Source organism: Xiphias gladius, chromosome 20 (assembly GCF_016859285.1).
Source record: "Xiphias gladius isolate SHS-SW01 ecotype Sanya breed wild chromosome 20, ASM1685928v1, whole genome shotgun sequence".
In the NCBI taxonomy this organism is placed as follows: domain Eukaryota; kingdom Metazoa; phylum Chordata; class Actinopteri; order Istiophoriformes; family Xiphiidae; genus Xiphias; species Xiphias gladius.
In genome coordinates, this window is record NC_053419.1 from 10245784 (window position 1) to 10263618 (window position 17835).

Below are 17835 nucleotides of genomic sequence, written 5' to 3' on the forward strand. Positions count from 1 at the left end.
ACAGTCATAAGTGATAAGAATAAAAATAAACTCACTAGTAGTTACTGCAGTTATCATTTAAAAAACACAGCAAAAAGTAACTTGCAGGTTGTGTGCTGCTTTGACACCCACTCAAGGGTTCTCTGCTTATCACCTGCTTCTCCAGGTGGAAATCTGAAATGTGAATGTTAGTCGATTGCTGAAATGTGTGATCTTTCCATGACCCAGTTCACTTACTGTATTGCTCTTATCCAGTCCAAGATGTGTCCATTAGGCTTGCTGAAAAATTAAAAAAAGACAGCTTAGACTCAGCCAGAAAGAAACGGCTGCAGACTGTTCTGGCGTTGGCTTTAATTTGCATTCAGTCAAAAACTCACCAGAGTGAAAAATGGGAGCTATTTGATGAGTCCACGTTGTGAGACTCTGAATAACTTGGGTCCAAATATATAAAATAACAACAAAAGAAATAATTAAGTGTTAATTTATCTAGAAAGTCTATGTCATAAGCTTAATCAAACCATTATCATGATGCCTATGCACAGAGTGACGTTAGGAGGATAATAATGAATAGAGTCTTTGGAAGTGCCATAGAACACTTATCAGGATCAGTTAATTAAACTTGGTTAAACTAAACAGGATCAAGGAGCAGAACTGCTGCGACTTATTAATATTACATTAATCACAATCATTTAATAACTCTGTTTTAGACTCTCTCCTCCTCCCCTAGAATTGTGAATCATCCTGGTATATTAAAATAATCTGACAGACTGAGGGGAGTAGATGTCTGTTTAGTCAGCAGCCAGTGCTTAGGGAGCTCTTTCAATTCTGACGGGAGAGTTTTCTGCAAAGATGAGGCGATCGATCAAAATAGAATCAAAACAAAGAATCGGTATTTTTTTTCCCACTCCTAAAAATACGCAACTCACTGTTCTTGGGTCCTTTCAGATCATGTTTTTTTTTCCCCTTTTGAAAATAAATGTATGTACATCCAGTTAAGGTAGGTTTTCACACTGATATATTCTGGACCCGCAAAGACCTCTATCGAGAATAAAATGTCCAGTGTTGCTGTCTTATTCTGATGTAATCATCAATTTATTGATTGAAGATCAGTCAAGGTCAAACAGAATTTTACTTTGCTTATGCAGCAAGTGTATGCTGGCTTACTTCCACAAACGATTTCTGTTCTTCAGTCATGATCTTGAGCTTTGATGCCATTTCTCCTCATTCAAGTAGAGTTTACAGTCTGATCATTCAATTACTTTATCTTTTGTCGAGGATATGTAATTAGTTTAAGTGTCATTTAGAGAGAGACATATTAAGAAATAACTCTTTTTGTTTGTCTTCCATGGGCTGGAGAGACAAAAAACACTGCAGATACCTAATTAGTCAATGAATAATTGCTGAGCTAATAGGCACCTTGAAGATGCAATCTTGAACGTAATCAAGTCATTTTCCCAATTAATGTGGCTGTGTATTATGCTGTGGGACAAAATAAGTCTGCTCTCAGAAGCAGAGTATTATTTTTAGGCATTAATGCTTATTGCATCTAAGCTTTAATTATTATTCTATAAAACACACTACTCACAGACATTGGTTAAACATTGTCTCCCAGTTGTGCAATTTGTCTTTCTCCCGCTTTCTTCGTTTTACTCAGACATAAAGACAAATGTGCCCTCATTTTGAGAGCATACAGTACTGAAAGTTAATTCCAAAGCATACATCAAATGTTCCCTCAGTTATTCTTTCCCTTTTCCTACCTTACTCGCACAAACTGTCCTTCAGTTTGATATGAACTCTACTAAAAGTCAGCACTGCCCATCCCTCCTGTGCCAATGTCAGATATGAAAATCAGTATGTCAGTGTCTCGCTTTGCAGAGGCAACCGCCTTTTTCGTTATCCTTGCACGCGTACAAACACACATACATACTGCATTTATCACAATTCTGCCAGTTTCTGAAGGCAATTTCAGTGGAGCTCTGTTGTTGCTTTGGGGTTTCCTTCAGTTCAGTCGGCGGGCCTCTGCACATACACGCAGCAAAACTCTAGTATCCACCATAATTACAAGATCTGCTAAGTCCTTTGAATAGCATTGGCAACCAAAACCTTGATCTGGTATATGACTAGAGGGGGCGGGATGCCTCTGTTAAAATAGGATGGCCACATGGAGTTGATTTCGGGTTTTCTACATGGAAAGCCTGCGAGTGAGCCAGTTTGCTTCTAACCTACAGTTAAAGTAAGTCATGAAACCATTAAGAGCCAATGGGAGATTGGAACGATCATATGCTGCTGAGGAAAACAGTTTGGTCCAATACTTCTGTAAACTCACCTACTCTGATATTTGGTTGTGCCATAACTGTGTAGCCAGGATTAAATCTCTGAAAAAGCAGGAATTTGCAAACGCATTCTTTTTGTTAGATTTCTAAAGCCATGCATATGCATGGTTCTGTTTTATAAATCTCACTCATTGTGAAACTGGGCGCACTTGCACAAGCCTGGTTTCCACTCCCACAGTTAGCCATAGATGGATGTGCATGCCTTCAAGCAATTGTTTGCATATGAAATACCTCTATCTGCTCCTCCGGTCTCTCAGTGAAATATAATTTACCAGAATAGCATTGGCTAAGTCTTCAATCAACACCAGAGCAGCAATTTCTATAAATGGCTGTGAGAAGTTATAAAACCCATAAGGCCCTATTTTCATGGGGTTACACTGACCAGCACAAGCTGCACTCAGACAGTTTGGTATTCCCCTGACTTTGAAATTTGCTTTGCTCATTTGTGTGGTATTTTGGTGCCAAGCGCAGCACAGGTTCATTCAGGTGAGGCAGTGCTAAACGAGTTGCAAGTTTTGGTGAAAAATGTGTCTTTGACACTGGACTGAGAATAGACGTCTCAGAATGTCCACAATAAATGAACTATATTTTGCACAGTATCGTACAGCTGCTTTTTACTGTTTGGAAACCTTCTTCTCCAGTACATTAAAGCCCTGCGGCCATCCGAAGGAACCTTGACTGGTACGTTGATAAATCTGCAGCCTCTGATTGGAAAAGTGTCGTAGCAGAGTGCAACTCCATTATGCACAACTATTTACTTTGATTAAATCACATGCAAACGACACCGAGCTCCTACAGAATAAGCAAGATATCGGATTACTGGGAGCTATCAATTCTGTGCATCGTTGCCTTTTTTCTTTTCCATAGGTGCTTTTTCAATTTTTATTCTTGAAACGAAAACAAACACTTCTGAATCACATCAAGTACGATTTGATGTGACCCTTTAAGATTTACGGTAGCATTATGACTGAAATAGCTTTGGATCGATGCGATTATATAATCATCAAATGATTTATTACTTCTTACTACAGTCGTTTTGCAGTTTGCACTGCTGCACATACATGAACTGAAAAAGCAGGTGTGCTTGAAAAATAGGAAATAGGGTCCATAGTGTCATTAATTCACTAATTCTGTGGCGGCAATACTGTATATACACACACACACATATGCATATACACACACACACACACACACACACACACACAAATATATATATATATATATATATATATATATATATATATATATATATATATATATATATATATATAGATCCACACACACATATACATATAGACTCAAGAGTCAACATGAAAATTGCCTATAGTCAGTTAAGTTCTGGATTCATGTTGTCAGGCTTTATTTGGAAACAGATGTGTTGTCATTGTCTGAAAAAAGTCATGCAGAAGTTTTGCAGCTGCCACACATCAGTCCCACACCACCATGCTACAGTGGCAGTCAATGAGGTGTCAGGGCTCTTGAGACCCATGTTGAATAGGTTTCTGAGCAAATCATAAACTCCTCAGTAATGCTGACAGTCTTCTCAGAAACTTGCAAGTCTCTTGAGAACTTTTAGGCTTAACAAGGCTGAGGTGACAGATTGGATAGGAGGGGAATGAATGACTGGTTTCCCTCTTCCCGAGAAGCTGACAATGTGCTATATATTACCAGCTGAACATTTACTCTCTGTCAGTCGCTATGGAGAAATATAGTCTCTCCAACATCCAAGTCCTCTCACACATGACATTGTTCCTGAAATAATCTCGTTGCCCTGAATATGAGTCCCGCAATGCATTTCTACAGACAGAAGGTCACACTGCTTGATGGAAGTGGGACAGCAGTGCTAAAAGTATCCTAATGATCCAGGCTCAGAGCGTAATAACAGATTTACATGGAAACTAACATCCACAGTGTTTTCTGATGTGGTTTAAAATTCCTGCATTCATCATCACGTACTAAACTACTGTTAATAATCAACCAATCAATCCCAAAGGTATGAACCACCTGGGTCATTATTCTCACAGTGACTGATAATACAAAGAAATATTTCGGATTTCATGTCCTTTGTGGAAGAATCCTTTTCATTTAGCATATGTCCTCTTTTTCTGACCCTTAGATATTTCACTGCAGCAATCCCTCCATCGTACCTTCCCATGACTGTCACTGTATCCAGTTCCCTTTTTGAGCCCCCTCTATCCATGGGCCCCTGGGTGCAGTCAGAAGAACCATGATGTGTGGTAGAATGAAAGCCTCCTACTTGAGAAGAGAGACTAAGAGAATGAAGGGGGTTGAATACAATGCCGGTGAAATGCAAACATTTCTGACAAACACTGTACTAATGAGCAAGGTGGTAATGTTGGCAGCCAGACTGGCTGTATGAGAATCATGGCTTGGAAATTAAATGATTAAACATTTTCCAACTTGCAATTCTAAAATTGGGATTCAAACCGAAGACTGTGTGGATGTTCTTCCATGAATATGTTTGGAGCGCCTACCGCTCCAGAGGAATTGATGCCAGATGGCGTTCCAACTGAGGAAATTGAGCATCAAAACGAAAGTGAGAAAGAAACTGGTGGGCTCTAGTTGTCCTTCCAGGTGCACACACTTGCACAATCTTAAGGTTTTAGGATCACCACTCAAACATGTAATGGTTTTGTTTCTTTAAAGAACTCCACAGGTGGCTGAACATACAGTAATTTAGGTAATTTATCATCTGCTAATCTAGTCAGCACACTCAGCCCAGAATGTTCAGGTGAGTAGTTCCCTTGGCAAATATTGGCGGCTCTGTTTTGGTGGAGAAAATACTCCTCAAGAGAAACATAATATAATGAGCAGAACACAGGGTGTATTACATTTGAATCATGACTCAGTTCCCTCAAGTGCTGCTATGCGGTGGTATATCAAGCCAGAGATTAGCAAAGCTATAAAATGAAACCTTCTGATCTGTGCTTGAGTGTGTGGTTCCGTTACTTAAGGACTCTTTATAGTTGTTATAAAGACACATTCCATATATAAGATTCACAATCTCAAATAAATGCCAAGTGATGGAGCATCGCGGCAATGAAGTGTAATGGGACTGGATAGGAGCAAATGACAGATCAGAGGATTGTTTTGTGGTTGTTTTTTTTTTCCTGGTTCAAGTCCTGAGTGTATAGAAGTTATGATCAGATTCACACTGGCATACATGCATACACACACACACACACACACACACACATATATCCACTGTGGTGAAAGAATGACATGTACAATCATCCGATCCTATCTGTACATTACAGAGGCACAGAATGATGCTCTCTGTGTGTCCTCTGGCGCTGCAGTGAAATCAATCAGTCATTGGCCAATTAATCATCATTGGAGCTGTCTGCACTCATACTCTCTTTCGGCCCTTCATGATGAACTAGGAGCTCTAGTTAGTTTATACTGTCTAGATCAATTGTCTTTGCTATCAGTGATCAAACACAGGAATCTATGTTTTTAGAATGAATAGAGAAAGAAAACTTTGTGTCTCTCAAGTAACTGAGAACAATAGATATCTGAATTACATTTCCCCACCTTTATCAGGTATATGCTCTTCCAAAAAGATACTGCAAAGGGCGCTACTTCATTCATGCTTTCCCTTCTAACAGGACTTTTCATTATATAGTATGTTTGCTTATTTTAGTGGAATAGTGGAATAGTTAAGACTATGACCCCCCCCCCAAAAAAAAAAATCTCTAGTGTGTCACATGTGGCTTCTGAACAGCAGGCAGGATGACACCCATCACGTGGAGCTTCAGGAGATTCCACAAAGAGAATTTATTTCTGTGCCTTCTCTTGAGGAAAGAAGAAAGAGTCTGTATTCTGACTATTGCTTGGCACCCAAAAAAATGGAAAAAAGTGAGACCTTTCCTGGACCTGCGGGCACCGTACAAAGATCATCCCAAATGCTTACTCATAAGAACTGGTCAAGCTGGGCAACTGGTAAGAAATGATTAACTTGAAAGGCACTTTCATGTCCTTGTGGTTTCTAGGCATTGGAAGTTCCAACATTTTGCCTTTTAGAGTGGACTTTCAGAGTACAGCAAGTTACTTTCAAGATGCTCTCAAAACTCTCAAAGTGAAAAGTCACTAAGGCTGCTTTTCTTCTAGAAGAAGTAAACTACAAACACATTACAGCCACTACACAAGCCTAAAGGCTGCGGGGTGTTTGATATTCAAATTAGATTTTGGTTTGGGTATACAAATGTCAAACTGGAAATCTTCCCTTAAACAAAGATGTACTAGAGGATTTGATATTTTTCGTTGCTTTGGTACAAAGATGCTCAAATCCTAAGCGCAGGGAGCAGATTTTAGCAGATCATATAGATATTTTTACATTAAAGTGTCATGTTCAGGACTTTACATGCCAGTGTGATAGCCCCAGTGTGAAATTATTGTTGTTTGAGAGGGTTTATTTTAAAAAAAAAACAAACAAAAAAAAAAAAACTGGCAGTTTTTAACAGTACAAACTGCGTGATCCGCACCAATAGGTGTACTTAGTGCAAGTCTATAGAACAAATGTGGACATTTCCAGCTGTGTATCCATCACTGGGCTGGCATTGTGGCTTTTGATTTACTAGCACATGAAGTGGGGCAAGGCATCACAACAAGAGTAATGGCCCTCAGTCTACAGGCTGCATGGAGGCTGCAGGACCACTTTGGACTGTGTGTATCATACAGCTCTATCTAAAAATACAGGAAAGCTTCCACCTTGTGTATTATTTTGTCTTTCATGGTTTACGGAAGAAAATTGCTGCTCCTACCGCAGCTTTTCAGCTGTGGTAAGAGCTTTTCGATACTGCTGTGGTTGTAGTGTCGGAGGTCACCCACATCTCCAGAAGAGAAAATGAAAAGTTTGTGCTAGAGTTACTATACAAAACTATCCACAAAAGTAAAACTTATTATTTTTACCCAGGATGATGTGTCCGCCGAAGTGCATTCGTGCAATTTCATTTTGGTGTTCTTTAGTAAAATCCACAATGAAAGAAGAAAGCTAACAATGCCCAGTGGTAATCACTGACTGATCATGGTCCTGCAGACACTGACATGGATTAATTGTCTGCAACAGGTCCAATCGACTACAGACAGACAAACTGTTCCTTTTTTTTTTTCAAACTTTCACTCATAAAAATCCTCAACTGTACTGATTTGGTTTTCTACTGTGCTGGATCTTCTCCATTTGAAATGCAAAGTGGTGCGTGTCACTGAGAAAAACAAAGAAAAAGGTAAGTAAAATACACAAAAGAAAACAAGTTCAAAATGATGAGTTGAGTTGCTATGTCTTCTTTTTTTCCTTTTCGATTCCAAAATGATCAGACGAAGCTAGAAAACAAATGGTTTCCGCTCAGAGCAGCATAGTTTTACATTGCAACCAGAAAATATAACAAGACAAGAAATTGAAGTCCAACGATGGGAGGGCTGTTCTGTTAATGGAATGGCCTGTTCCAAGTCTTTGGTTGTTTGTAGCCGAAGCTACACAGCAAGGAGAAAGTGTGTACAGGTCCTGATGAAAACCCTGCTAGAAGGACCCAAACTGACCTTTTGGAAAACCAGAAAAAATTGATTCAGAGCTGAGGTGCAACAGACCATGTCCTGATGTCAGGATTGTTGGCAACCACCTGAGCACTGAGCCTGGGTATTTTTTCCAGAGAAAACACGGATAATCTAAGTTTGGTGGGCTCGTTGTGTATGTTGTTTTGGTTTAAGAACAGTATCTTAAATTATGTAACTTCTACTTTGTATTTGTTTAAATTCAAACTCTCTCAGTCTCGCCCAAACGCAGTCTTAGTTAGATTAAAAATCATGGCCCATACAAGCTCACAATTAAATGTGTCTGGTGTGCAAGATGTGCCAGAATGTAGCAAGTCAAAAAAAATAAAAAAATAAAAAAATAAAATAAAGACAGCACTTCAAGGTGGTAGAAAAGCCTGAAGCAAAGAATAAGTAGAGGAATAGAAACTGAACCATTTTAGTGCTTTTGTTCTAGTCTTTGTTAAACCCAGGTTTTGCAGGTTTCAGAAAGATGAGTTTGAGCGTTAAAAGAAATTAACACAAAGAGACAGAAATTGGGATTAGCAACGACATAAAAATTGATGTTTCCCCCGAGGAGTGAGTCTGGAGAAAACTGCAGCTTTAGTGGTGTTGAAATTCCGCAGATGATAATCAGTTTTTACAGGACAAGAATCAAAACTTTTCTAAGAAAATGCTCTCACATTTATGTACGATACACGTAATGTATGATCCATCTATCTGGATAAATGGCAAGAGTATACACACACATACGGTCTAAGCCCACACACTGTATGTCAGTTCACTGACAGCTCTTGGGTTTGGAAGGTGCCCTGCTCCTTTAACCTCGGTCTGGACCGCGTGACACACATGCTGTGGGTCTGTGATGATGATGGTGATGATGATGATGATGATGTACCGCCCCTGACCACTTTACAGTCCGTGCGGGTCTCTGAAGGCTTCCTTCATTACTCATGCCAAACACATTAAAATTTTAAGTTATAATATTCACTCTCGATCAGATGGTTGGGTCTGCTTTGATCTGCTACACGATCAATAAGGGCTTAGATTTTTTTTTGTTTTTGTTTTTTTTTGCCATAACCAGTCACAGTTCACATGCGTTGGTTTGTATCCTTCAGATGGTCAAGTTGCCTGGATTCTTGGAGTTGAATGTGCTGCCACACCACAGACTACAGCACAGGATCCTCTGTTTAAAACACACCAATTGTCTGAACTTGACACCGGCCTTTTCAGAGGCATGACTGACATAGTAACCTGTAATGCCTCATGGATGTAGTCTGACACAGTGGTCGTCTTAGTAGCGCGGGACATGTACTATGTCAGCATACTGTGGACGAGGTCCATACAATGTCAAGGCAAATCCCTTCACGTGCATTTATTTATTAAAGGCCACTTTATCGTTGTTGATGTTTTTTTTTTTTTTTTTTTTTTTTCTTAAATGGGATTATTCCTCAGAAGAACGAACTCCTCCACACATTTTTATTTTTTTTCGTCATGCCTCGCGCAACGCCACTCTGCCTCATGCCTCGGACCGCAGAGCGGCGTTAACATTCAGAGCAAGTATTTGGAGCAGACAGCGCTCGCGCTCTCGCGGACGTCCAAGAGTGGCCCAAGTAGGACGGTGGTGGTGGTGGGGGGGGGGGACCTGCCACCCCGCTGCCCCACGGTAAGCCAGGGCATGGCAGGAAAAAGAAAGAAAAGAGAAGAAAAAAAAAGAAAGAAAAAAACACACACACACACACACACCGCCCTGTATTCACCGGTGCCAGCAGGCAGGAAAACTTCCGAGCCCCCCCTTGCCCTCACGTAGGCGAGGCAGAAACGGTGGAAAAACTTACCACCCCCGTGTCCAGCTGCTCGGTAGACAGCGAAGGAGCCGCTCCAGTCACAGGTAAAAGCCACGACGTCGGCACCAGCAGCAGCAGCAGCAGCAGCAGCAGCATCTCCGGAGAAATATTCCTCATCCACTCGCGAAGAACTCGAGAAATCCTGATGCCCTATGACAGGCTGGTCCTGCAGGGCTCAGACGCCGACCCCGACGGCCGCATCCACGGGGTAAATCACACGCGCCGACGCGCCTGTAAAATGTGCCCGAGTAAGTCTACCTCACTGTTGAGCGCAAACACGCAAAACACATTCAAACCGCTGCGGGTAGAAGCACTCGGGACCATTAGAGCAGTTTATTTCCCGCAAAAGTGCACTTTTCAACTTACACCTAAGTGGTGATAATCAGACAAACTGCGTATCCTTGTCTAAGATCGAGTCCATCAGCGGCAGTATGCCTGGAGCAGGACGCGCGAGCTCCCCTCCTCGGCGGTCGCGTCTCGAGCTCTGGTTTAATGAAAGCAGCTGCGTGCGGTTGTGTCGCGAGCGGCAGAGATCAAGCCTCAAGCCAGCCACAATACCCTGTCCGACTTCCGGGCGCAATTACCAAAATAAGATCCTCACTACTGGACCTTGGGCAGTTACGATCAATGATGCGGGCGCAATATAACTAAACCTTTTAGGACTTTAAGCCCCCGATTCTATCAATATCACGGATAACGCTTCCAAGCATGATTCACGACGTGGCTTGCCAGATCTGATAACATTTCTGACCATCGTGGTAATTGTTAGCTGTTAAAAGTTAATAGTGCTGAAATGATTTATTAAAAATAATTGCAGTTTTGAGACTCATTGTATTTGTGTAGGCCACATTATACCAAAGTTTCTGATCAAAGTAATGAGAATATGAAATATTATTACTACCAATATATATTAAATACATTTGGTTTTGTTTACTGTTTGTTCTCAACATAAACACTCTAATAAAAACATCACCTCAGATTGTGATCATCCGTGATGGACATGAATCTACTTTTGACATTTTATTGACTAAATGATTTAATTAATTGATTAAATTGTTTATGTGTAAATCTGTTTATGTATATATTTACACCAGGTTACATTTACATCCACATTCCTTGATCTTTTCCACAAACATCATGTCAAAAGAAATGAAAGAACATGATGTAAAAGAACCTGTAAAACCATGCCCAACAGCCTTTTATGTATTCGTTTACAAAATGACTCTTCTACTATAAATTAACCAAATTTCCATGTTGTCACAGAGATTATATCATCAACTGCCCACTCCGATCCACTGCAAATGTAGGTTCGTGCTTTTATTTTGAAGTTTGATTTTAAGACTTCCAGTATGCTGCTACTTGAGTTTTTGTCTGACTTTACTTAAACAGCTGTGACAGATTTTGAACTCGGCCTTTTAACATGATTCATGAAAAAGATAAAACAGTTAATGTCCTAATGAAGGTAATTAAAGAATGGTCATGTTGTAGAAATGGACGTAATATGATGCTGGAAAATAGATGGCACATCAATGATTAAAAACTGTTGCTACTGCTGACTGATAATTTTGGTTTCATAATAAAAGATTACTACTGTTTCATCCCCAACCACACAGTTTTGCTCAGCAGTTTTAGTGGAGTTTTGTTCCCTGGATATGACTCAGGCTTGATTGCCATGCCCAAGGTTAAACAAACATCCTTCAATCCTCATTCAAAGTAAATGAAGTCAAAGGAAGCCTGACGTTAGATAAAAGTCTAAAGATAGAAGTACTTGAACAACAAGCAAGAATATTTATTTTCTCAGTTTGAAATGTAGCACATCATGGCTGCTTAATGACAAGCAAGATTCTTCAACTGGAGTTACCAAGTTCACGCCCCCAATGTGGCAATTATCCACCCTCACGAAATGTCCTCCGCCAGACTCTGAATCCTTATTAGTTCTCGCGGCGCTGACCTGGAGATGACCCTGCACCACTGTGCTCAGACCTCCCCCGTGGAGGGTATGTGTAAAAAAACATTTTCCACTAGGAATTTTGAAGATTAAAACATGATATTTAGCACTGTTGAGAATCACAGTTAACTGCCTCCACAACATCAAGGTGAATTATCCATTTAAATCTTGAATCATAATGCAGATACACACACACTCCCACACACACACACTTCAGTGCCCGACCATGTGCAGGCACCCACATGAAAGCATCTTAATTATTCTGTGTCTGCTTTGATAGACATTCTCCTTAACCTTAATGCACTGTCACTAATGAGTCACAGCTCTCCGTTATTATACCACAGCCTCATGACTCAACTGCAAAGAAATGCATAATGAAGGCATGGGCATTGGCACCCACATACACAAATTAAGCTTAGCCAGTTGATCTACTGCTGGAACCATTACATTTCCATTTCAAATAGCTTTCTATGTAATATTTAATAGATATATCATTATTTTCCACCGGCCGGCCTAGACAACTGATGCCACATGACGTGGCTGTTTGTGACATGAAAGTCCAGAAGCCCCAGAATGTGCTCGGAAACAGTTAGGAACGAACTGACACACTATTAAATGCACATATCAGCAGAAAGTTGCTCCTTTAAGTGAAGAAAGTGCACAGTTCTCTGAAATGCAAAGATTACACTTCTATTCTCACTATATTTGAGAAAACACCAAAGAAAAGCACAGAATTTGCTGAACTGCAGAGATAATTCACATGAAAATTACAATGTGGAAAACAATGCATAATACAACTCTGTCAGCCCACTCTTTTCTTCCTCTGAGGAGAGTTTAATACAGTTATTAGTATAAATTATGTTAATACGTGTCACCAGATAAGCCAGAAACTTTTTATGGTCAATCAGTTGATCAATCAGTCAATCCACAAAAAGGCGATAGATGCATAAAATCTTCCTCAGCTGGTCCCATTTCTTAGTAGGATTCATTACAGCAGTCGTTCATCACTGGTCCAGAGGAGAAAGACATCAGAAATATGTTTTTTGCTCTGCAGCATTAAGTCCTGCTGTCTTAGTGCTGAAGGTTTAAATCTTCTCAGCTTTACTGCTTCCAGCAGTTGGACTTGTCGTAGCCACAACATGATGATAATGGTAGCATTTGAATATTGTATCTCACAGCATGTTTTCTTGCAAAATGAAGCTTCAGTCATTCAGTTTTAATATTAACAGAAGGTTAAAACACCCATTTACTCATCTCAGTCTGCTGTGCACATTTTACCTGACGTGTTTTAACATCTTCACTCTATTTCTCAAAGAAATTTAGCAAATTTTCTATGGTCAGATTGTGTAATTATAGGAAAACCCATTGCCCAGCGTGGACGTGGACTGAATTGAGTTTGTCGGCTGCTATTGTAACACATGCAGTTTAATATTTGTTGTAGCATGTGATGCCAAGTTGGCTGTAGACTTCTTGCATTGCTGAGGTTAAAATCCTGAATACAAATGGTCAAATATATTTTTATACCATCAACTCATGTCATAAAGTTTCACTGGATATCGGTGTGAATGCTTTTGTGTGGCTTAGCGGGGTGTTGTTTGATTATGGAGACAGTGTTTGATTGTAATTATTAATAACATAATTAATACCTCATGTATATTGGACTCACACTGTCAGCTCTGCAAAATGGGCTTCCCCATTATTCAGGTTAACATTGTGATGTTGAAAACCAACATAGCATTCATTAATCTTTGTAATATCTACATTGCGTGTGTGTGTTAATTTGTATATAATACTGCAAAATCTTAGAGACTTTTATACTTGATAAATTGAAACTCATCGCTTTTCTCATGTTGGTGAGGAGTAATTGAAATAATCTTCAACAGAGACAGCAGAGCATCCAATATCATGATTATGATGACGTCTTACCTCACCTACATAACCAGGTAACATCCTCCATAATTTGTTATTATCTCCGCCTTTCACTCATGTCTGTCTTTCGGTTTGTTTATATGCCAGCAGGATGATGCAAAAGAGTACTGAACCAATTTGCGCCAAACTTGGTGGAGGGAGGGGGCATGGGCCAAATAAGAACCCATTACATTTTGGTGCAGATCTGGTTAAAAGACTAGATCCAGGAATTTTTCATTTTGTATGCAGTCTACTGAGTGATATGTAGTTCTTTAAAGGGATGAAAATACACACAAAATACACGCAATACACACAAACCATGTACAACACTTGTTACTTTTCATGAATTTCTTCCAGTAATTGGTGTTTGTGGTGCTTCTAATAATATCAGTTATAATTATTATTATCATCATTATTATAAAGATCATAAAAAAAATATTTTAAAAAATTGTAAAAAGTAATAGAAATTAAAATGATTCAATTCAAAGGCTTGTTTATAAAGGAAGGTTATGCAGTGTCATGACCAACCAATACAAGGAGACAATGCAACTATAAGGACTTGAACCAGCACCAGCTCCCTGCCCTCCCAGGAATTGTATCCCAGGCCTCTGCGGACCTGGACACTTTACCCCTGTAAAACTAAACTGTAAAACTGATCTGGTTTTAAGATCTTAGATTTGGCTGTAAGCTATGCAAACTGTTACAAAGATTAGGGGCTCTAACTGCGAATGTGCTATCACCCTTTTGGGAAAGACATTACTGGCAGAATTAAAATGTTACTACTTATAGTAGCACTATCCATTGGCAAAAAAAAATAAAAAAAAAAATCTTTTTTTATAACTATTTGTATTTTGTATTTTCAGTTTAACAGAAGCACAGGTAGCTGATGCCTGTAGGGATCAGCATGATTGAAAACCATCTTTGACCACATAGAGCAGGTTTCCTAAATGGTGTCTAAGCTTTAAGAATGTCTAGTCGGAAAGATTGTCTAGTCATTTGTCAGTGTTTTTGAATGTCACATGCCATGCTTTATGAAAAAAACTTCTGAATATAGTAAGAATCTGTGATTGTGCATTAATTCATAAAGAGGCACTGATGGGCAAGGCTTTTTATCTCAACTTTGTTTCAAAATATAATTAAAGAGTGTAATTTCTTCAAGACTATAAATATTTAACTAAAATAATTCTTAAAATTATTATCATCTAAGTAATAAAAACGTGACTTAGCCGACTTCCAATTTTCTTCACACACCTTCAAACCTAAGAATAGAATAGAAAAAAGTTTGTCTCTGGTCTCACCTAAGACACAGCAAATAATCAACATGTATAAAAACACATTACAGTACAGTACACCGCAATTCAATACAGTGCACATGCATAAACACTGGTAAAGCTCCTAAAGCATGTTGTGATAAATCTCTCCCTTCAAGACCTGTCATTCGCCACAACACTTCACGATTGACTAGAAAATCACCTCAGCTTCCTGGCATAATATACCGTGTCAGTCATATGTGAGTGCCTCGAGGGTCAAAGCAAATATAAAACAATCGTTTTGTTTGTTTGTTTTTTTATTTATTTATACAGATGGAAGACAGGATTTATTAAAATGCGTCTCCCCCACTCATCCTCAGAAACCAAGTCTTATTGTCTAAACTCTTTTTCAAATATTCAATTCCAAAAGTCTGTGCATGTTTTGTCATATTTCGGAGCATATTCTACAGCTCTATTCACATTCAATCTTGTGTAGCAGCAAAGAAAAAAATACACGTTGCTCTTATAAAAAAGAGTCTTCTTTAGTTCCTTTAGAAAGCAGTTTTTCTTCTGTCCTCTATAACTTTACAAAAGGAGTGCAGGACATTAAAAAACAAAATTCTATCTATTCATCCCAGCATGCATTGGTCAGAATGCTGAAAAAACCCCTGGATACGTCATTGGTCTATCATTGATCAAGAGAAATTCAATTTTGATAAATGCAAATCCAACATCTGGTACCCTGGGGAAGTTTGAATGAAGGAAATTCTTCTTTGTTTGCCACTCCGCAAATGCATCTATGTAAAATGGTTGGATTTTACTTTTTACCTTCAGCTTAAAGTGCTCCTGATTAAATGAGAGCAATAATAAGTGGTAAATGTTACACGGTGAAAGGGCCAGACAGTAAATCAGTATCTATTGCCCAAGGACTGATGCTGTATGAGCTGAGAATCTGTTACGTATTTGTACGACTTCCAGTTGCCAGTACTTGTTGTCCAAATCAGAAAAACTGCTCTATTCAGACAGAAAAGCTGAAATTATGCTGGGCTGGAGAGGTGCCACTTCACTATGTGGAGTACTGTACTCCTCTTAAGGTAAGGGCCTCATTCTAAAAGCCCCTCTAGAGCTGTATTCCACCACCAGATTGTTTTACATGTGTTACAGTGATGAGAGTGTGTGTGTGAGTGTGTGTGTGTGTATGTGTGTGTGAGTGTGTGTCTTCCAACAACAAGATTTGAGCTGCACTGAACTGCTGTAGCTGCTGTATCTCCATTACCATAATGATAAGGCATTATCGTTATTCTTACCACCAGCATAAAAAACTATCAGTTTGGGTATTAACTGCATCTATATCCTCGTCCCCTGCAAATGCCAGGGTATCCATTGAAGTTCTACACAAGGATCACTTTTAAAATCTCACCTTGCGGGATCAATAAAGTTTATGTCATATTTTATAGAGGAAAAGCCTTTTGGATTTTTTCATCACTTTAAAACTACGACACTTTGATACCTGCTCCTGTTCCAAAGACAGTCAGGGTCAATCAGGTTCAGAAGACCTTTGTCTGTTGAAATACAGATTTTTGTTACATTTATTTATTCTGGAAATCTCCTTATAAAATAAAATATTTGGAGATTAAGTAAGTTAAAGGAAAAGTTCAACATTTTTGAGTCCTACGCTTATGCACTGTCTTGCCATGAGATAGATAAGAGGGTCGATACCAGTCTGATATCTGTCTGTTAAATATGAAGCTGGAGCTGGCAGAGAGTTAATCTAGCTGAGTGTAACAACTGGTGGGAAAAGCCCTCACCTGGCTCTGTCCAAAGGTAAAAACCATCCGGAGCTAACTAATTAACACGTTATATCTCCTTTGTTTAATACATACCAAAAATGAAGACTTCTGTGATGTTTCCAGGCAACCGGCGGAGACTGCAGGAAGCCCCAGTCAGGTGCATTTAACTGTCCATAAACCTAAACCTATTTTTTTTTTTTTTTTTTAATGAAAAAAAAAAAAGACATAACATGTTAATAAGTGAGCTTTAGAGGTGCTGTTAGGCAGATATTTTTACATTCAAACCTGGCCAGGCTAACTGCCTCAAGTCTTTATGCCAAGCTCAGCTAACCGTGTAGCTAAGTAAGCTAGAGCCTGCTGGAAGAGTTGATGTTGCTAGATTACATCACACGGCAATTTGCATATCTGTAATCATTATCACATCACTATTTACAAATATACAATATTTAAAAATGGAAAAAAGTCAAGCTATTGTAAACCTTACCGATTAACAAAGTAAGTCTTATGAAGACTGGGGGTTGTATAGATTGTGGACTGGGCCATCATGACTAGAGACACTGGAATAAATTCACTCTAGAAACCCTGTAAACTCTGTGTATTTTAAGGAAATAGCCAAGTTAAATCATTTAAAACTGAATATGCTGCTGCTTCCCCCCACTCACTAAACAAAGTCCCAAAAAGTCATTTTTGAAAAAAAGTTGCTAAAGTGAGAAAGTCGATGGTAACACTGACCATCTCCTGGTTCCAGCTTCATACTAAGGGGATATATATGAGAGTAGGATCAGCTAAGACATAGCAAGAAAGCAATAAGCACAAATTGCTAAACTATTATTTTAAGTACTTCTATTAAAAACACATACATATTGACACATCACTTACATCACAAAGAACTTCAAGACCTGCAACACATGATACATTACAAAACCAAAAAGGGAAATAATCATTCTCCATGTAGGCATGATGTAAAACCAGAGAGGAGGAAATATGTGAGGTGTATGTCTGTGAGAGAAACAACGCTTGTATCTTCAGAACAAGTTTTTCCTCCTTGTCCTCTAAAGATGGTGTCTATTACCATCAGCGTTACACTGGTTGAAGCAACGAAAACAGCCCCATACTTGCTCCCACCTTGTTACAGTGAGTGCTCTAATAGAAAACGTGCTCTGTGTTAAGAACTTGTTCATCTCATCGGTGGGACCTCAGCATGAGCCATCAGTGAGAGTCATCAATGAT

General features: G+C 39.2%; 1 protein-coding gene across 1 annotated transcript in view; it reads right to left on the reverse strand.

The window, feature by feature from the left end:
- Positions 1-10178, reverse strand: part of LOC120806872 (matrix metalloproteinase-17-like) — a 75045-nt gene extending 64867 nt beyond the window's left edge. Inside the window, 1 exon segment of the mRNA XM_040158388.1 lies at positions 9701-10178. Coding sequence (XP_040014322.1) covers positions 9701-9826 — 126 coding nt within the window. The 5' untranslated portion in view covers positions 9827-10178.
- Positions 10179-17835: the final 7657 nt, after the last annotated feature.